The sequence below is a fragment of the Panthera tigris genome, chromosome D1, assembly GCF_018350195.1.
Source record: "Panthera tigris isolate Pti1 chromosome D1, P.tigris_Pti1_mat1.1, whole genome shotgun sequence".
In the NCBI taxonomy this organism is placed as follows: Eukaryota; Metazoa; Chordata; class Mammalia; order Carnivora; family Felidae; genus Panthera; species Panthera tigris.
Genome location: NC_056669.1, coordinates 61,606,137 through 61,628,253, shown reverse-complemented (window position 1 = coordinate 61,628,253; position 22,117 = coordinate 61,606,137). Strand labels below are relative to the sequence as shown.

Genomic DNA, 22,117 nt, shown 5'->3' with positions numbered 1-22,117 from the left:
ATGGCCTTGTAGGGCCTGGATACCATGGCTTGAGTCAGTGGAATGCATGGGAGTGCTAGGACAAATACAAAGAAAATGTCAACTGTAGACAGGGTTGAGTGAGAGCTCTGATGGGACAAGGGGTTTGATGTTAGGCAGGATGTTCTACCAGCCAAGAATATATTTGGTCCTTGGGCAATTTGGGGATTCTGTCCTTGGGCAGTGATTTTAGCCTTGACCAGAGTCACAGACAAGCTTTTTATACTATTTCAGTATTTGTTGCTGACAGTGGCAGTCTGTGCATGTAGGCTTTTTCTAGATTTTCCAAGGCCATCCTCACCTGAATTCAAGAGAAGATTGGTCACAAACCTGTTTGCTTTGGGGTAGAAGACACTTTAGTCTCCACATTTAGTTGACAATCATGGTCTGCTCATTGATTGTTTCCTTGGCCAAGTGTAGGTCCTCTCTGCTGAGCATCCACATGGATCACAAACACTTATTAGGAGCTAATTTTTCTCCAACTGTTCCATCTCCGCAGGGAAACTTGTTTTATATGCCAGGCTCAGGTTCTCTAGCAGGCCAATCAAATAGCCAGGCCATTTACTATTGCCCAGGAATCATGTTGGCTTACAGTCCTCCACATGCCCCACAAAATATCCCTAACATGGCTCGGGGGCAAAGACTAGCAAAGGTGCACACAGACAATTTAACAATATCAATAATACCTTCAGCAGTGGGGGGCATCACAGTAGAAGTTTGTAGGGGCCCAGAGACACCTACCCATTGTCAGGTTTGGGCAAAGGCCTGGGTGCTGACAAAGATTCTCTCCTGAACTGAACTCAGGCCCCTTAGTATCCCATCTAGTAACCTCTGACCCTGTTCCTTGGCTCTAAATCCCCACTTTTTTTATTATACTCAGAGTTGAGCCAATCTCTCTCTCCCACTACAAAACCCCATTGTAGCAGCCCCCCTAGAATAAAGTCCTCCTTACCTTACATCTTTAACAAGTGCCCTGAATAGTTTTTTCTTTAAATGGTGGTGGCTTCAGACCCCAAATCAGAGCATAGTGTCTGTTTTTTCTTCATTTGGTGCCAGGGATTAAGGGATCACAGTAACCAGTGCATGGATGTATAAAATGCCTAAAAAGTGCAATTCTCTTTAATCTTCTCATTGAACTCTAACGTTGGCAAAGAGCATCTGGTTCCTACTAGAGACAGAGGGATCCGCTTAATTCCTAGTCTTGTTTTTTTTTTTTTTTTTAACGTTTTATTTATTTTTGAGACAGGGAGAGACAGAGAGAGACAGAGCATGAACAGGGGAGGGTCAGAGAGAGGGAGACACAGAATCTGAAACAGGCTCCAGGCTCTGAACTGTCAGCACAGAGCCCGACGCGGGGCTCGAACTCACGGACGGCGAGATCATGACCTGAGCCGAAGTCGGCCGCTTAACCAACTGAGCCACCCAGGCGCCCCCCTAGTCTTCTTTATATCTGAAAACAGTTTAGGTCGGGCCACTTCCCTGCTCTCATCTGTATGTCAGCTGGCACCTTGAGCATACTCCGGTGAGACCCTAAAGGAGAGAACCCAGAAAAACTTTACCCAGACTCCTGATCCACAGAAACCATGACATAATAATTGTGTGTTCTTTTAAGCCTAAAATTTAAACCTACCACTAAATTTGTGATCGTTTGTTACATAGCAGGAGAAAATAAATACAATTTCATATAGTCTATTAAGTTAAAGAGGCTATTACAATTACAGGAGATGATGAGAATGAAGTAATTTTTACAATAATGTAATATTTACTTAACTGGATAGAAAAAAATTTTAAACACTGATTCTTTACTCAAATTATCCTATTTCTTGAAAGCAAAGTTAATTATTTTAAAATGAATGGATGTGCTTTCTTAAAATCATTTATTTCAAGTCAGAAAATAAACCAATAAAAAGCATCAATAGACACACTCTGGGTCAATGCTTATGTGCTAGAAAACAGCAGGTTGTTACAACTAACCTATTATTTAATTTCCACAACATCCCCATCAGGTAAGTTTTATTATTTTTATTTGTTTTATACATGAAAAATTGAATCTGATAAAAATTAGTTAATGTGATAAGGGCCACAAAGGGATAATATCATTACACAAAATTTGGTCTGTTTTCAGAGTCCAGCTTTGTAACTGTCCAATTATAGTGTTCACCGTCTACACTAAAAGGTGGGGACATTTTCTTCATGTCATCCGCAGTAGCATGGTGGCCATGAAGCATCTCAGCATAATATTATCTATGACCTACTACTGTCTCATTTGGGCTATATGGATTGAGCATATCAAATTGAATTTCATGGCACCTAAGGTTTGCCCTAAGATGGCCAGTCTCCTCCTGCAGGCAGCATTTCCTGGCTCTCCCTCCTTCCCCATATCCTTGGGAGTCAAGTTGCTGCCTTCTCTGTGGTGTGGTGCAGAGGACAGCACACAGGTGTGGGAGTAGCACACAGCTGGTACTATTCCTGCCTCTCTCACTCATTAACCTTGAAACCTTAGGAAAAAATTCTAACAGCTTACAAACTTCTAGAATTTTTTTCTTCCGTTTGTAAACCCTTTTAATCTCCTGATATAAATTTCTTCCTCTTAGGATATTTGTAAAGACTAACCAGAATGATGTTAATATATATTCACGTATTTATACAAATGGCTACAGGTATATATACCCATAGGTGTACATGCGTGTGTATGCATGTGTGTATATAGACAGATATATAAATATTGATCCAGCGCCAGACACTTTCATTTTCATCCAGCATGGCCAAGGTATGCATCTTTCTCTAAAGTCCTGTGAATCTTGATTCAAATTTTGTACAGTGGCATAGTCTGCTCTATTTTATTAATGCATGCTTCTCAACGAGCAATCTGTGTCTTCACTATCCTAGGTAGTTCTATTCTTCATTTCATATTCTGACAAAGAAGAGGAAGAAGAAGAAAAAGAAGCAGAAGAAGGAGGAGGGAGAGGGAGGAAGAGAAAGAGGAGGAGGAAGAAGGAGGGGGGAGGAGATGGGGAGTGGGAAGAGAGGGGAGAGGAGGAGGAGGAGGAGAAGGAGAAGAAGAGTGCATAGGGTGGTAAATGCAGAGGTATACTCAGATGTTTCACCACAAGGACAAGGACTGAACACCAGAAGGCTGTCTTTCATCAGCACAACTGAGCCTAGACATGACCCTCTCTACACGACACAACATGAAAACTCATATTGTCTGCGGTGGAGTTTTGGAATCTGGGAAAAGAGACTTCAGTGAGCCAATTATCATTTTATTAAAGCAAAACTAAACCAGAACAAAACAAAAAATTGTTCCTCATTAATACAGCTTATCTTTTTTCAGCAATAACAAATGTTCACTCTTTCATGTAAGACTCTTAGATAAGTGCTTCACATCTAATAAAATTTGGTTTCTCAAAGTGACCCTAGGAAGTAGGTACAATCTTTAATATGAATTTTTATTTTAGGAAAATGAGACCAAGAGGTGCTAAGTAACTTGTTCAAGTTTATGCAACTTGTAAGTAAAGACATGAGATTTGACCTCAGAAACTCTGAGCACCAAAAATCCACTCTTGGTAAATATTTTATTTGTGCGCTTCTGCTTTAACTCCGTCATATAAAGGGGTGCCATTGTAAAGCAACACACTCTGAAGGATTCACTACCAAATGACAGATTCCTATGCACTGTCCTAAGTCCTATGTATGGGGGTAGAATTGATAAGTTTTCCTTGTTAATTCCATTAAACAGCAGAGGGAATGAGGAAAAGAGATGTCAGATGTGGTACAGCAATACTGGTCTTTCTACAGAAAGGATTACATGTGTTCCCTTTGCAAATAAGCATCCTCTCCTCATGATAAACAAAAACGAATAAGAAAAAAAATATTCTTCCCTAGTGAGAACAAAATATTATGTAGAAAAAGGTTAAAGCTTTCGCTGCATGGCAAAGACATGCAAAAGACTGTTGAGTTGACTTGTGTTCCCCTTAAGTTCATATGTTACAATCCTAACCCCCAATATTTCAGAGTGTGATCTTTTGGAGAGAGGGTCTTTACAGGGGTGATTAAGTCAAATGATGTAATTAGGATGGGCCCTGCTCCAATCTGATTAGTGTCCTTAGAAAGGGGAGATTTAGACACAAAGGCATGCAACAGTAGGAAGGTGATATGAATAGACACAGAGAGAAGACAGCCACCTACAATGCAAGGAACAGACCCTTCCCTCACAGCCCTCAGAAAAAAGCCAACTTTGCTGACACCTTGGTGTTAGACTTCCAGCCTCCACAACTGTGAGACAAGAAATTTCTGTTGTTTAAGCCACCCACTCTGTGGTAATTTGTTACAGCAGTGCTAGCAGACTCTTCCAAAGACATTCTAAAATAAAAGATGGAGAAAAGAAGGAAGAGGTTTCAGAATGGTGCAGATGAGCTCAGGTGTAGGAGATGAGCCCCAAGGACAAGGAGCACTACACAAAAGTGAGGGGGGTGCCAAGAAGGTTCAGGAGCTTGGTGGGCACAAGATGATGGAGCCTGGACAATTCCAAGGATTAAAATATGGATAAGTAGTCTGAAAAAACTGACATCTAGAAAACTCGTAGATGAGTGACCCATGGTTTGCGATATTGAAAAATGAGACAATGCCTGCTTCATAGTCTAGGAAAACCCCAATACGGGGAGGGACAGTCATGCAAAGAGTCAAGACCTTGGGATCAAAGGTGGAAGACTCCTCAAAAACCTTATAACCAGATTCATTCTGTAACCCAATAACCCAGTAGCCAAATTGAGGTTTGTATCTGGAGCAAACATCTGGAAGATATACATTCGGGTCAAAAACAAACCCAGAACTCCCTTTTCTCTTGGGGCTTCTTGCTTTACTGTGCACCCCCAGGATCCAGGCAATCTTCTCAGACACATCTACTTCCCAGCAATACTTGCTTTAGGAGAAATGCTGGCAGCCCAAGACATCATAAAGAGAGAAACCACATAGATGTATATTTTGAAGAGAGAAATCTTATATGCCATTTACCTGTCTTTTATCCACAGAAATGGTAATATTCAAAATAGCATTGACTGGCTTCAGCATCACGTCCACTGTGGGAAAAATGACAGGGTTGGGTGAAGGATACAGAGCAGGTGTGTCTTGTGACATTTGAGGTGGAACATCAGGAACTGACTGGGAGGAACTCATGTTGATGGGTCAGAGATGAGTAGCACACTTAAGAACTGTTGTATGCACGCATGTTTGGGGAGGAGCACATGAAGCTAAGATCATGGGACCTGATAGTAACCACAACTTCTAAAAGGGATCAGAACATGGCAGTTTGAAGAACCTGTAACTCCTTCTTACCCCAGTAGCGTTGAATCTCTGTCAGCTCTGAAATGACAAAAGTTTCAATGATGTTGTTAAAAGCAAAGGGATTAAACCCTGATACTTGGCTTCTCACTAGAATGGAGGCATGAGGCCCTGTGTGGCTATCAACTGGTGAATGAAATGATGAATCAGACACCTTGACCATTCCCCCTTAGATATGATCTCATCTTCCACACAATATATCTATCTCCGCTTGTCAGGCCTACATCCTCTCTTTTATCCTCATCTAGAAACCACATCCTCTTCCCCATTTTGCTCCAATACTACAACAATTTGACACCCACACCCTTTCTCTGATTCTCCTTACCTTTAAACACTTGCAGCGTCCCTTTCAGATCTGGAATTTGGTATGCACTCTTCGGTTTCTTGGAAACAATGTTTGGCCTCTTCAAAATCCAGCTCTCACTCCTAGAGAAGACAAAATTGGTCACCCCACATGTCTGACCTCTGCAAGACCACTGCTTCTCCCACTTTTCACTCCACTGATGTACTTGAATCCTCTCCACTGAAGGACCTGAGGAGGGGAACGGGGAGAGACCTGATGCTGCAACCAGAAAAAATATCTGCTCACATATACCTTTCCATTTGCCCTCTGTGTGATCTTCAGAAGGGGTCTTCACCTCAATGAAGCTCATGTTCTTCCTTCTAAAATGGCGAAACTAACCCCATACTCTCTACCTCTTAAAATAATAAAACTATATAAAATAATGATGCATTTAACAGGTATTTGATATCTCTAAAAAAAATCAAGTATTTGATACATGAAGAAGTCACTGCCACCCTAGGGGTTCCACCAGGGAGAGGCCAGAGATGTGAGTTCCCAGACAGGTGGTCAGTAAAGAAGCTCCAGAACCTGGCTACAGAGGGATTTAGGTTATCAAGTATGGAGCTCTATGTTAAGAGTCTGAAGGGTCTCCAAAGCCTGGTATCCCAGTACAGATGTCTAGAGAATAACATTTGAGGTTACATTCTCTGGGGAAACATTACACACATGTGGAAAAGGAGAAGTTATGACAACCAAATGAATAGTGGTTTGAATTTCATGTATTTGGGAAGACCTTGAAGCTGCCATGTGGATAGGCCACTTTAGACACAAAAAGGCCACATTTTCTATAAGATACTAAAGTGTGTAAGCAAGTAGAAATTAATTATTGGCACCAGGACCAAAGCCATTGTTCCCCAAGACAGGGGTTGGGTTTTTTTGTTTGTTTTGTTTTTTTGTTTTTTTGTTGTTTTTTTCCGAAGCCCCAATGAAACCACTAGAAAGAGCTTGTTTCTTCTATTTTCAGGAAGAAAAATAAATGAAAGGAGCTGCCTTTGTGGAAAACTTGGGGTCTGGAAGATAGAGGATAGGATCCTCCCTGAAATAAGACAGGTACCTATGAAATATGGAAACAAGCTGAAGCAGAGACTAAGGTTTGACTAAAATTAGTGAAATCATGCTCTTACTGGCCCTAACTCTGTGACCTCCCACCACCCAAATTCCGTTGAAAACTTTCACCTGTGATCAAAAATTTAAAATGATATAATTTCCCAATTCCCCAGCTCTGTGGGTTTTTTTTAATTTCTTATTCATCCCAAGATAACTCTCATGGCTATAATTCTGTCTTCACATAAAAAAGGACCATACCTGGTCTCCCACACATACCTTCTCATGACATTAATCAAATCCTGGAGAAGAGAGAAAATATGAGTCAAGTACAGGATTGGTATACTTAGAAAATAAAAATGGGTAGTTAAATTTTCATTTTAAGTAAAAATATACTTTAGCTTAAGCAAGACTCCTGCAATATTTAGGATATCCTTCTACTAAAACAATGATTTATAATTTATCTGAAATTCAAATTTAATTATGCATCCTGGATTTGATCTGACAACCCTCCAAGGAGTTATAAGCCCTCCTACCTTAAAAAGTTTTATCCTCCTTAACCCTCTAACATCCCTTGCTAAGGTGTGAAAAAAGAGATGATCAGAATACGGAGGACAGAATATATGATAAGACCCAGATCAACCATCCTGAGGACTCATGTGAGGATGTTAGAAAGATGCTTCCAGTGCTTGGAGATGGGATATATTTAAAAGAAGAGAAGAGGCTTGACATTTTTAAACAAATACGTACATGAGAAGACCTCATTAATTCATTATGCTTTTATTTATTCCAGAGACTGATAAAGGTGAAACACATATGTGCCAGACATCTTTACAGGCTCTGGAGAGTCAAAGATGAATAATCAATAATAATAGTTCTCCAAAAGTATACTTTCTTTTGCTGCGGGTACATGCAAACAAACACTTCAAGTGAAATGTTTCTCTGGCTTTCTTTCACTCATTCTATATACCTCCTCTCCGTTACCTATAGGTAATCTCATCAATATTTGAGCATGAAATAAGCCAGAGGAACCAGAACCTGAGAAAGTCTAAAATGTAATTTACTAGTTGCCAACTGTTTATATTCCATTGCCCCAAATGATACCAATACATACTCAGTCACAGTCTTAGAAACTATATCTTACTCTGAATTTCAATATTGTATTGTCAATCCAGTCCATGGTCTCAAAATCTTTTGGCCATCTTTTTATTCCCATCATAGAACAGAAATGTACCAATATATTTGGTTTCCCTCTTTCCAGCCCAACCCCTTTTATACCAATGAAGACCTGGCCTTCAGTTGACTCTACATTTCGGATAAAGTTTTACTCTCTGAATTAGGCTTTTTCTTGTTATTGTATATGACAAAAACCCAAATAAAACTGGTTTAAATTTAAAAGAAAGATGAATAAATTCAGGGGCAGGTGTAAATTTCGTCATAGGTGGTTTTTAAGTGAAAATATTGTCATCAGAATCTGTTATTCTCAAAATTCTAATTCTATTTTCTACTTGCAATATTGACTTTCTTTTTAGGCTCTGTGTGGCATCAACTTGAATCTCCTGGTTTAAATGATAATCCCTTATATACTACCTAGTGAAAAAGAGAATTTCTCTTTCCTAGTCATGACAGTAAGATTCAAAGGCATAAAAATCTTTGACCTGAATTGGGTCAGATGCATATGTCAAAATAATTACTGCATTATTGGTAAACATAAGAATCTGATATTCTGACTTACCTAGAATTTAGAGACACATCCCTAAAGCTACTGATTTTATCAACCCTAACCAACTACATAGACTGGGAGTAAGAATGATTCTTCAAAGAGTAATTCAAGAAGTTCTAGAAAGAAAGAGAAAGAAAGAAAGAAAGAAAGAAAGAAAGAAAGAAAGAAAGAAAGAAAGAAAGAAAGAGGGAGGGAGGTAATTGAATTGAGGTTGGACAAACAAAAGTCCCATACAGTCCATCCCTTCACTGATTGCCATCTCCTCATTCTTTTTACCAAATTATTTCCCCCCAAAATGGCTCAAAATAATACAATGGTTACAATACTATTAAACATAGATGACTTGCATCACATATAAATTATAAATCAAGATGAATTAAAGATCTAGACTTGAGATATAAAACTATATAACTGTTAGAAGAAAACAAAGAGAAAAATATTCACAATATTAGATTTGGTAATGATTTCTTGGATATAACAACAACAACAAAAAGCACAAGGAATAAAAGAAAAACCGCTAAGTTGAACTACACCAAAGTTAAAAATTTCTATGCAGCAAAGAACACTATGAAGAGACAATGCACAAAAAGGTAGATGATATTTGCAAATCATATATCTGATAAGGTATTAGTCACAGAATATACAACAAACTACAACAATGCAACAACAACAAAAAGCCAATTCAAAAAATGGGGAAAAAATTTGAATAGATACTTCTCCAAAGAAAATATACAAATGGACAATAAACCCATGAAAAGATGCACAACATTATTGGTCTATATTAGGGAAATGAAAATCAAAACTACAAATATTGCACAGTCTAGTACTCAACAACAAGAAAATCAAATGTAAATAGAGATTTGTGTTATTTGACCAAACTTAATGAAGAGATGCCTTACAAATGGTAGATCATAGATAAGGGGAGCTTATAAAGAATCTTGTCTTCAAATTTTTTTGCACTGCCTTTTATGAATTGCTAACAATGGCAATTTTCTTTGCCATTCTTTGAATTATCCCTCCAAGCTTTGAAATGATTGAGAGGGGGTATGGAGGGGCCCAAGAGCCTTTCAATGTCACCATAAGGAAGAAAATGAAGGAATCCAGCAGGGAAGGAAATTTACTCTCTGTTTCCCCTAAATCTCATCATGTAAACGCTCCAACCGAAGCCTTACCTGCAGCATGTCTTCTGAGGACCCCCATATCTGATGCTCAATGTGTGAGATGAGTGAGCCCTCTCAAATACTGCCTCTGCCAGTCCAGCTAGTCTCTGGCCTCTACCAAGTTATCCAACACATTTACTTTGTCTTCCTCCAGCTTTTGCAACACTCTCTTCTCTTCGCTGTCCAGGAGGCCTTTCGTTTCATTAAACTCTTTCAGAATCCTTTGTCTCTCAGTCTGCATATGATTCTTTGGGGATGGGAAGAGAAAGAGGCAGTCAGTCTGTTTGGCCAAGGGCCTACTTTGTCTGGGCCTGGGAGCCAAGACAAGAATTATCTTCCTCAGGGACTTCTCAATGAGGTAGTGAGCAACTACTGAGAAAGCCATTTCCCCATGACTTTCCTTTGAGTTTCTTCCAAAGGAATATATTAAAGTCTACTTTACCAGGGCCCACCCTCAGACACAATATGACACCTGGATGAGGCTTGGCTTGCAGATATCTGTCCTGGATAATCATGCCACACTGTATAGTAAGCCCTCTTCCACCCACACCTCCTAAATAGGGAACACTGGGCTTTTCTCAATATGTTTTCTGGAAGTATTAGTGCCTCAAACTTGATGATGGATATGGAACATGGGATTCATTAGTCATTTTTACATAGCTTTCTCCTATGCCTTCACCTCCAAATATTTGGTTTTATTTGTGATATGTCTACCCTCTGGAACCCAATTCCAACAGGGGAGGAATGAAATGAGGACTAATCAAATATCTTCTGAACTCATTAATTGTGAGGTAACCAAGAGAAAGGGGCCTCCTTGTGACTGGACTAAGATGCTGCCTTGTTTCCTGCCTCAGAACTCCCTCAGGAAATATTTTCCTGCCTTCCAGGAATCTCTCTCCTCTCTGATGTCAACTTCAAGCTCTTCTACTTTCTGCTGCTCCTTCCTCAGCTTCTTCAGAGTTGCCTGGAGTTTCTCCTATGAGAAAAAGAATCACCAGAGTCAAGTTATGAGCTTTCTTAGCACCTGGATAGAAGGAAGAAATAAGACTCATCACAGAAGAGACTAGGTTACGGAAATGAAACTGATGATTAGAATCTACTATGTAGACAAAAATCTGAAGAGGTTAATGCATTCTTTATCCCTGTGTGCTGCAAGTTATCACCCCTTGATCAAGAGTAACCTGATTCTCTCTTTTCCTAGAGGAAGAAGTGATCCTGCAGCAAGGAAATTCCTTTCCTCTCATTGACAGCATTCTCCACATCCAACCAGCCATGTTCCCCAAAAACCCTTCTGCTCAAAGCGGCTATCAGATTTTATCTTGGGAAGCATTTCTCCATTCATCCAACTTCTCTTTGCTAAGGGTCTCTAATCTAGACTCATTCCTGATCAGATGAAAGAATGCACAGAAATATCCTTTAGGTCTCAGAAGCTGAGAAAAGGGTATGGAAAAGAGATTTCAGAGCTCAGTTTTATGATGGCAAGGGGAGGAAAATAGGCTTAAAAAGTGAAGAATTCATTTCAGGTATCATCCCGCCCCATCTTCTTTCACCCTTGAGCCTACCTGACATTCCTTGACCACCTTCTCTGTGAGGAATATATGATGACCGTGATGCTCCTGAGACACTGCAGTGTGCTGGCAACCAGCCTTCCCATGCTCCTTACAGAAGACACAGAGTGTTTTTCCATGATTCTCACAGAACTTTTTCTTCTGTGGGCTCCTATTTTCCCTGACTCTCTCCACAATGCCGGCCAGAGGGTGGTTAGGTCAGAGATTCTGAAGCTGATATTTGCACTGGCACACAGGACAGTTGCTCTCCCCTCCTTGGTAAGTCCCTGTTCTTTGCAGTGATGCAATCTCAGCAGAAGGTGTGGCCACAGTCCAGGCTCAGGGGCTCTGTCAGAAGCTCCAGGCAGATGGGGTAGGTCAACTCCCTCTTAAAGTTTACCTGTGCTAGAAAATCCATTGCAGTGCTCCCCTGGCTTCTACCTTTCCTGACAACTGAGGCTCTTCTTGCTCACAGACTCCTGTAGGGCTGGAATGTTGAAGGGGACATGATAAGAAAGGCAGAAATAGAAAGGATACTGATTATGTAGAGATTTGGAATTGGGCAAAACATTAATATTCAATATAGAGAAGAAAATGGACAAGAGAAGTAGGTCAGTAGCAGAATGAAAAGCACTCTTTGTAATAATTTTAAACACGTCACTCTCAGTTTATGTAGCATGATAAATTTCACCCCATCAGGGTAAGCTTGCTAGTTTGTCTTCTTCTACTGGTAGACAGACAAACTGAAGCCCTTCCTACCAAGAACCTTGTGCAACCCATAAGTTTTTCCGGTCTTTACTTGCCCATCCCAAAACACATCCTTCCTGTTAAATACACTAAACCCACTGTGGCCCCTGGGCTTTTGCACTGCTCTTCTCCTGAGTGGAGTGATCCCACTCGTGATATTTACATGACCTTTTTTAAAAAACAATTTTATCAAGTAATATTTCTATCAAATGCATTAATTTCAACAGTACAATGCAATGATTCTAGTAAACTTATGGAACTGGATAACTAACACCACAGTCCAATTCTAGAACATTTCTATCACATGAAAACAAGCCTCGTGCCATTAGTAGTCACCCCATTCTGAACTTGAGCCTTAGGAAATCATCAGTCTTGTGTTTTTATATTTTACAATCTTGTGTATTTATATTATAATGTATAATAAGAGTGGAATTATAATATATGATCTTTTGAGGCTGACTTCTTCACTTAGCATACTGGTTTTGAGCTTCATCCACCCTGCCTTTCTCTCCAGTTCCTCAATGTCAAAAGCACAAAAGTCACTGCTGCCTCAGAAACTTTGCACTTGTTTGTCTCTCTACATAGAATCACTCTCCTCCGACATCAGCATGACTCTTAGTTTTCATTCAGTCTCCTTTTATGCCTTCTCATCGGGACCTGCTTTGTTAACTTCTCTATAGCAAAACTGCTGATACTATCATTTGCTGTACATTTGCTATATTTTTTTATTTTTACTACATAATACAAAACATCTTTCTTTAAATATCTGCCCCTTCCTCCTAAAAAGTAACCCATAGATTTTTTTCACTGACGGATCCTCAGTACCTAGAACAGTACATCATACACAAGAACACAATATGTGATAAATATATTAAGTTAGAATCTCCTCATCTCTCCATAGATGATTAGATCTTTCTCATCAACTTTTCAGCTTTTTTTCCTTTTTTTAATGTTTATTTATTTATGTTTATTTATTTTTGAGACAGAGAGAGATAGAGTGCAAGTGGGGGAGGGGCAGAGAGAGAGGGAGACACAGAATCTGAAACAGGCTCCAGGCTCTGAGCTGTCAGCACAGAGCCCGATGCGGGGCTCAAACCCACTAACGTGAGATCATGACCTGAGCCGAAGTCGGACGCTTAACCAACTGAGCCACCCAGGCGCCCCAAATGTTTATTTATTTTTGAAAGAGAGAGAGAAGGAGAGAGAGGAAGAAAGTGCACTAGCAAGTGGGGGAGGGGCAGAGAGAGGAGGACAGGGTTTGAAGCAGGCTCCATGCTGACAGCAGACAGCCTGCTGCGGGGCTCAGACTCATGAACTGTGAGATTATGACTTGAGCCAGTCAGACACTCAACCGACTGAGCCACCCAGGTACCCCTTAAGCTTTTCTTCCTATCTATTAGTAGTTCTCTAATAACTGAGAAGAATTTATCTGCTAACACACCTGTCCCATATAGAGCCTTCCCCATGCCCTCAAATTCGTTCCCCAGAGACACCTACAGAAACAGCAAGGATCACAATAGGGAGGTAATTTTGTCACTAATGGTTTTATAACCAATTACCATTTACAAGTCACTCTGACCTATTTATTCCTTATATAAGAATCCCTGAGAAATAAGAGTGTACATAGAATCTTTCTTCACATGTGTACATAGAATCACATGGCTTACAGATCATTCTATTTACAGACGTCATTCTATTATAAAAGATAGAGTTGAGTAGACATACAATCCTCAAGATCCTCTTTCAGAATTCTCTCCATTACTGCACAGATGTTAACAAAGACAAACAGAGGGAAAGGCTGTGTGAACTAGACAGCTACACAGTGCTCTGGGGGTATAGGAATAGAGACCTCAAGACCAGATGGGTGGTCTGGGGAGTTTTGTATTTGTAGATGGAATTTCACCTTGACCTGGACATACAACAAGGAGGTCGATGGGCACAGAAAGGAATATGTTTTTAGGGAGGAAAGAACAGGTTCATATACTCCTAGGGTCACACACATGACAGAGACTCAGGAAACATAAATTCCAATGAGGCAACTGTTGGTCATGGGAAAGAAGAATCAATATATAATGAAGGCCATAGATAGAAAGATAAAGTCTGTCCTGTTTCAAACACATTGAGTGCTATTATGGTTTGAATTATATTCCCCCAAAAGATGTCAAAGTCCTAGCCCCCAGTATGTGTAGATGTAACTTTACTTGGAAATAGTGTCTTTGTAGATGATCAAGTTAATGTGAAGTCATTATGACGGGCCTTAATTCAACATGACTGCATCTTCATAAAATGGGGAAATTTGGGGACACAGATGGACATGCACACATAGAGAAGGCCACGTAAAGACAAGAGCTGAGATCAGGGTGGTGCATCTACAGACCAGAGAACACCAAAGATTGCCAGAAAGCTATCAAAAGCAAGCAGAGATATGGAACAGATCCTCTGTCACCACCCATGGAAGGAACCAACTCTGCCAACAAGTTGATCTTGTACTTTTAGCCTCCAGCACTGTGAGAAAATGAATTTCACCTAAGCCAACCATTTGTGGTGCATCTTTTTATGGCAGCCCCAGAAAACTAATATAAGTGCTTATGTTTCCTTATTCATGTGTTTTTCTAATGTGTATTTATTTTGCATGCACTCAAGAGAGAGAGACTGGAAAGGAACAGAGAGAAAGGGAAACAGAGAATCCAAAGCAGGCTCCAGACTCTGAATTGTCAGCACAAAGCCTGACACGGGGCTCAAACCAACGAACTGTGAGATCATGACCTGAGCCAAAATCAGGCGCTTAACCGACTGAGCACTCAGGCGTCCCTATTTCGTGTATTCTTTATTCTATCATTGAAGAAGTGTTACACCATTGAAAGTCTCTCCACCTTAAACAGACAGACAGATACAGAGCCCAAATGTATACTCCCCTTGGAGATGGTACAAATGTGGAGTTTTTACAGTAGGGTAAGGGCCAACTAGATCCTAAGTTTCCTTATCTCCCTACATCCTGATTGTATGGAGGCTTTCTGTGTCTGCACAGATGAGAAAAATGAAAAGTGTCTCCACAATAAGGGAAGAAAGTCCTATGAGGAATGTAGACATCCTTGATCCTGCCCCTGTTCCTGAGTAGAAGAGCCTCCTTCTTCTACCACCCCTTAGAGTCCAGGGTTTAATCTGCCCCACATTAATGACACTGCCCCCAAGAGCTCAAGCTCTGAGGTCAACCTGTTTCAAAGTAGTCATTTTGTCACAGAAGTCCATGTCCATAAGGCTATGGCAGGCTCATCACTGTCTGTCACCATCAGTTCATCAGAAGGTCCTGTAAGCATTCTCTTCAAATTATGTCCCCACCAACTGAGTCTTTTACCTGGATTCCAGAAGTAGCTTCTGCACCAGTCTCCCTGAAACTGTCATCCATCTCAGGCAGTCTGCTGTCATCACTGTTCACATCCCAGCAGGAATGATTTTTTTTTTAAAGCATCCATCAATCTTGCCATTCCTCTGCTCAAACACATGTCATTCAGCTGGAGTCAGTCTTTATCATGGTCGAGTTAGGTTGACGTAACACATCCCTTCCTATGCCTCATCTTCTCAGCCCAGCTCCTACTCCTCCCCAGCCTACACTGGCTGGCTTATATGTGCCTTGCTCACTCTTAGCAAAAATCCATCCTCAACCCATCACTTCCTTGAAAACTCAGCTCAAAATCACCTCTCCACACTGAGACCTAGCCCGAAATCTGTTCTAAATTGCAAATCCTTTTATCAAGGCACAGCGTAGATACCTAGCCCTGTGGTGGGACTTCTTATCTACTAGTGCTCTTGTTTCTTTGTTTTCATATTTTCTCATACCGTGTTACTCTTTTACTGTTTACTTTCTCTCCATTCACCCAGAATATAATTTTTTGGAGATGCTTAATATCTACTGAATGTCAGTAGATGTTAATACTTTTTTTTTCATCACAGCTATATGCTTTTGCCTTTGTGAATTTAATCAAAAATATTTTTTTAAATTTTAAACCCATTTTCTCCCATCTATTGGACCCTGTGCTAGCCCTCTGAGTAAGCAATTAATATACACCAAATACGAACCTGGTCTAGATGTAAGACATAGAACAATGACTTCTGAAAAGTGATAGGAAAGGAAAGTGCACATCAAAATATTATATAACATAGAGATCAAGGTACAAGGTGTTCAGAGGTGAGATTAAGATGGAGTTCTTTCTGAAAAATTACCAACTCCTTTCCTTACTCTGAGCAGGGACAAAGGAGTTAGGAGTTGAGCTAAAAAGCAATGGAAAAGTGTGTCTAACAGGACAGAGTTCTGTCATGTTTTTTTTTTTTTTTAATTAACAAAAAATTTTTTTGAGAGAGAGAGAGCAAAAAGGGGAGGGGCAAAGAGAGAGGGAGACACAGAATCCAAAGCAGAATCCAGGCTCTGAGCAATCAGCACAGAGCCTGATGCAGATCTTGAACCCATGAACCGTGAGATCATGACCTGAGCTGAAGTCAGATGTGTAACTGACTGAGAACCCAGGTGCCCTAATGGAGGACAAGTTCTAAAGGAGAGGACTCCAGAGAGTCCTGAGGTGAGGGTAAGCTGTCCTCACTCAGAAGAGAACAAATTCCCTGTGGCTGGAGCCCCAGAGACAAGTGACCACACGGGAGCTGTAGAGATGAGCAGCAGATTGATCATCCAGTCTATCTCATCAGCCTGGCCAAAACTCTGGTGATTTATCAGGAATGTTGCAGACAATTTCCCAGAAGTTACAAGGACAAGAAGTATAAAATGATGGGTTTCAAGAGGTCTTATCCCTGGCACAGCCCCTAAGATCCCTTTCCCTCCCACAAGTCTAGATAAGGGTCGTCATCTCTGCCAACTCTCTCCAGGAACTTGGGCTTTTATGAATAGGGAAAACAGGGCTCCATCTCACAGGTTTCTCTGGAGGAAAAGAGGAAGGGATTTTCTGTTTCTGAAAAAAAAAGTTATTCTGGCTCACCTTGACAAAAAAAGTCAAAACTACAGAATAGAAAGAAGATGAGAGTAATTCAGCCTGGAGAAGTAATGATCTTTCCAAAAATAAAACAAGGTTCTTTGCATTCTCAAGCCTCCCTTCTTTAGTGGTCATGCCTCCCCCACACTCAATGCACCTCTCTTCTGCAGAAAACCTACAAGCTGGCCCTTTGGTGAATTCAGAGCAGCTTCAGAACCACAAATTGAATTCATCCAAACACACTCAATCGATTCCTCCCAAACTTACTGCCCTTTGCCTTCACAGACTGCCCCACACACCTTCAGGCTGAAGTGGAGAAGTCTTGACTCAGCAGAGATCAGATGCAGGTATGGTCAATAATTCACTCACCAAGTCAAAGCACTGGTCTTAGTGAGGGAGCTTCCCTCCAGGTGAGAAATGAAAGTCAAAATCTTAGAAGGGGAAATGAAACAAAGGAAGCAGAACAGAAACTTGTAAGATAGTAACAGTGGGAGGGCACCGTGTGGGATACCAGGGAAGGGTATGTCCTAGGACTTGCACCAGCTAAGCACCCAATCACAACATTCTTATTCCTCCTCCAGCTTATTCCAGCAAGAACATCTGAGTAAGAAAAAAAATGTGAATTACAGTGATATAGCCTGAATATTCAGCATTTCAATTCAATCCTATAATTATTTGTTGAGCTTATCCTATATTCAGGCCCTAAGCAAGTCACAAAGAATAAAATAATGATCCAGAAAGTCTTGGCACCTGAGCTTTTGTAATGCAGAGGGTGATGGGAAAGATAATCAGTTATAAAGCTCTGTAAATACGAGCAGACCTAGTAAGCATTAGCAGCCATTATTGTAAATGACAAAAATAAAATTTAAAAGTTTCTTCAGTGTGTGCCTATGGAAAAAATCTTTCCAAAATATCATTGAAACCATTTTCTGTTTCTTATCCAGGCAGGCCAAAAACAGAAGGCTTCCAGAAATTAATCATGGTAGAACTGAGTCAGTGCCTTGTTACCTAATGAGTAGGAAGCAGATGAGAACATGGAGTTTAACAGATGGTGCTATTCAAGTATAATCTTCGATGTGAGGGTAATCTGCCTGTGACATCTCTCACGCCATTGATTGCCAGAATTGATTCAGCTGATCTGGCTGGCTAGGCAGGTGTCCCCTTCCTCCCTCACCGCTCCATGTGTGTCCCTCCAGAAGCTACAGCTGCGAGCTCAGTGGAAGAGGATGACCTTCCCCTATAATAGAGGAGGGCCATTCTTTGGTTAAGGGGACACAAGTATCTGCCCTCTCCTGCTAGGACCTCCAAGCAAGCTCTCAAGTATAATCTTTTTTTTTTAATGTTTGTTTGTTTATTTATTTATTTTTGAGAGAGAGGGAGTGAGCACAAGTGGGGAAGAGGCAGAGAGGCAGGGAGACAGAATGTGAAGCAGGCTCCAGGCTGTGAGCTCTCAGCACAGGGCCCAGCGCAGGGCTCAAACTCATGAACTGTGAGATCATGAGCTGAGCCAAAGTTGGTCGCTTAACCAACCGAGCCACCCAGGTGCCCCTCAAGTATAATCTTTTACTGAGTAACACACCTACATAATTTTTCCACCTTACTCCACTTCCTTTGGGAAAATTTTGGTCTTTTTTACACTATCAATCAAAGGCAGATCTGAAATATTTTATACTTTGTACACATAGTTTCGTGCTTTGTTGTCTATCTTGTTCTTGTTCAGATTACATGCCCTTCATGGGGCAACTGCATGATGGTGGAAGCTCCATCATGGGTCCCTGACTGGCAGAACTGGAGAGCACAGTAAACTTCACACATTATATGATGTGAGGCATGTAGCATGACTCAGAAGCTGGTTTGTTGAACTAAGGCACAGATACTTTGTTATTGTCCATATCACACAGAAAAGTGAGCTAATCATGGCTTTTAAACACTGAATCAGGGGCACCTGGGTGGCTCAGTCGGTTGAGTGTCCAACTTCAGGTCATGATCTCAAGGTTCGTTGGGGGATTGGGTCCCATATTGGGCTCTGTGCTGACAGCTCAGAGCCTGGCACCTGCTTTATATTCTGCGTCCCTCTCTCTCTGCTCCTCCCCCACTCGTGCTCTGTCTCTCTCTCTCAAAAATAAGTAACCACTAAAAAAATAACCAAAAATATTAAAAATAAATAAACTCCTTGAATCACTTTTATCTATGAGGCAGGAACTGAAAATCATATAGGCATAATCACTAAGCCATACTGACAGTTTCACTTTCTTGGGTACGAAGTAAGTTTTTGCTAACAGCGAATAAATTTTATGATGCTTCTCAAGAACAATAATAATCATCTAAATTTTGTACACATTACATTTGGAGAGCTAGCATTTTTTATCACCTTTGTTATCATATGACACAATCAATGAGTATCCCTCCTCATGCAGCCCTGCACCAAACAACAATAAGTTCTATGAAGACAGGAAGGAAACTTTTCTATGTTGTTCCTTCTTGCCTCAGATCTATTACAAAGTGTTGCATACAGGGAGTGACATTTAAACAGAAAGATATGTAGTTACCCAGCCATAGATATAATTTTAGTTGCACTGAGTGTGCTGACGATAATCATGGTTCTGTTCATTTGTTGGTCTTGCAGTTAACACAATTGCTGTGCTGAATGTGAAGTTCTGGTATTAACATCTATATGAACTCCTTTGAAAAATGCTAACCAACAGGTTTTCTTATCTTCTCTGTGTCTTCCTAAGATTTACTCAGATACTTACCTCAACGCCTGTTGTTTACTCTTTCTGTACCAGTACACTTTAACCACATTACTTCCTGTGGCTTGTGGTTTTTTCAGGCTGAGAACATGGGCCCAGAGTGAGAAATCTTTCATTTGTATCCCTCTGCAACAGGAGATACAGGAATTGGAGGGAGACACAGAGCCCTAAGGAGGATTTATTATTCCCTGCTCCTTGGGAGCATAGTAAACTGGAAAGTGGATCACAGCAATGTGGTTAGCATCAGAGATAGACTTTGAGTGGCAGGAGGACCATGACTCATTGAGCTTTCCTACCAACCCATGTTTCCTTGTACCTGGCATGCTCAGATTTCCTCACTGGTTTCTCCCATCTTAAATCTGATGTCTCAGGGGATGTTCCCAGGGCATCAGTGCCATCTTCCCACCCTCCCACCCTCTCTTGGGCCTCTGATTCCCTCCCACATCTTCCAGATAAGTTTTTTATTATCTCTTCTCAGACATGCTCAAAAACATCAGGTTCTCTATTAACTGTAATTTTCTTTTTTTTAAAAAAATAACAATCATTTATTATCTCACAATTTCTGCAGATCAGAAATTCAGGTACTGCTTAGCTCAGGGTCTCATAAGAGTGCAATGAAGGTATTGGTCAGGCTGCCTTCTCATTTGGTTCTTGGGTTCTTCTCTCAGTCTCAATCCTATAACTGGGAGAATTCAGTTCATGTCCTTTATAGTTAACTGTAATTTTCAAATGATAGATTGATCCAAGGTTTTATAGCCCAAAGCTCCCCCATCAAAACTTCCTCAGATATGCATCATGGGTACTGGGATCTGTGTTTTGGAAGAAAGGGAGTTCTTGAAAGCTGAAGAGAAGGGATCCTGATTTAAAAGTCAGCTTTTAGACTCCCCCTACTGCCAAACATCACTTTCTTCACATTCCAGAAGCTCTTGTATTTCATAAAATCTTCTCACACAAAGTCTAGAGGGAATCCATTAGTCATCTGGGGCCCAGGATGTGGGATCAGATCAGAGATTCACAGGGAATAAAAGGATGGATATGGGACTTGTGGGAGGCAAGAGAAAGGAGAGTATTAGAGAGACAAGAGGCCCTTGGATAAAGGAACTCCTCTCCTTCAGTCCTCACAATTGTCTCACCTCTACCTTGCCCCTGTTCACACCCCATAAACAAACCCACACACACACCCACACAAACACACACACACACACACACACACACAAAGCCCTGCACTCCCCTCCAATAGTCAGCAAGATATACAAAGCAAAAATAGACTATACCAAAGTCACATCTACTGTAAATCTCTGCCTCACCACCACACTCCTGACCATCCCTCTTTTCTTTTCTGACCTGTGAGAATGAAAAATGGGACAACCACTATGAAAAACATCTGGCAGTTTGCTATGACACAAAATATACTTTAACCCTAAAAGCCAGTAAGTCAACTTATATTATGCACTCAGGAGGGATGACTGGTTTGTATTTTTAGAAGAGTGGACAGGGAGATCTCACCAACCCCTGCATGAGTATCCACTACAGAAACTTCCCCTCTTTTCTCCCTCAGAAGGGAAACCTGGCTTTTCTTCATTCCTGAGAACTGCCCATAGTCTAGGAACTCACTGGGAAGAAGGAGGCAAACCAGGAGAAAGGAACGTTTGGCCTAGGGCATTGTTGGGAAATCCCACAAAGTACTCTGGACTCTTCCTGTATTTCCATGAATAATAATTGAGTAAAGCCAGGTAAACACAGAAAAGGATTTCCGATGAAATAGAATGACTGCAGAAATAGAGGATATTAACTTTTCATTAGTATATTCAGTTAAAGAGGCTATTAATAATTGTAAAATAAGATGGGCAGCTATAAAAGTGATAAGAAAAAATGCCTATAATGCTAAAATATTTATTTTACAATTAGATAAGATTCTTTAAAAAATCTTTATTTAAGCAAGTTAAACAAAGCTAAGGCAATAATTTTGAAAGTAAACTAATATGTACTTTTTAAAATTATTTCAAAGTCACAGGTAAATGTGACGAGGTTTTGGGGTAAGGTGGGGGGTCCAGAGCTGACGACCAAGAATGAATTCTTGAAGACATCTTTGGTGCAAAAAGGTGATTTTATTAAAGCACGGGACGGGACGGGACCCATGGGCAGAAAGAGTTGCTCTGGGGTTGTGAAGAATGGCTGGTTTTATATTATAGAGTTGGGGGTAAAGTCAGAAGGAAGCCCTCTGATATGCTAAAGAAACTCCTAAGATACCTGAGGCCTTGCTATTGTCAAGCTAAGGTTGTTTTCCCTCTTGTAAGGCATTAACAGTAGGATGGTAGGGCATTCCTGGAGAACTGTTGTAGTCTGTATTTGCCTCAAGCATTTGTCAATGGGCTGCAGGTTATAAGGAAATTTAATTTTACCTGCCATTTCCTTCTCCATATCACTGTGGAAGGGTGATGTGGGGCTACAAGTTTCTCGAGATTA

General features: G+C 40.6%; 1 protein-coding gene across 1 annotated transcript; it reads right to left on the bottom strand.

Moving 5' to 3' along the window:
- Positions 1-3,369: 3,369 nt before the first annotated feature.
- LOC102972786 (E3 ubiquitin-protein ligase TRIM22) lies at positions 3,370-17,310 on the bottom strand. Its single transcript, XM_007092206.3, is given in 10 exon segments — positions 3,370-5,096; positions 5,353-5,379; positions 5,684-5,784; positions 7,025-7,047; positions 9,641-9,706; positions 9,708-9,875; positions 10,509-10,604; positions 11,191-11,458; positions 11,460-11,662; positions 17,201-17,310. Coding segments are annotated over 9 exon segments (1,476 nt in total). The 5' UTR covers positions 11,594-11,662; positions 17,201-17,310; the 3' UTR covers positions 3,370-4,503.
- Between the last annotated feature and the right edge of the window lie 4,807 nt (positions 17,311-22,117).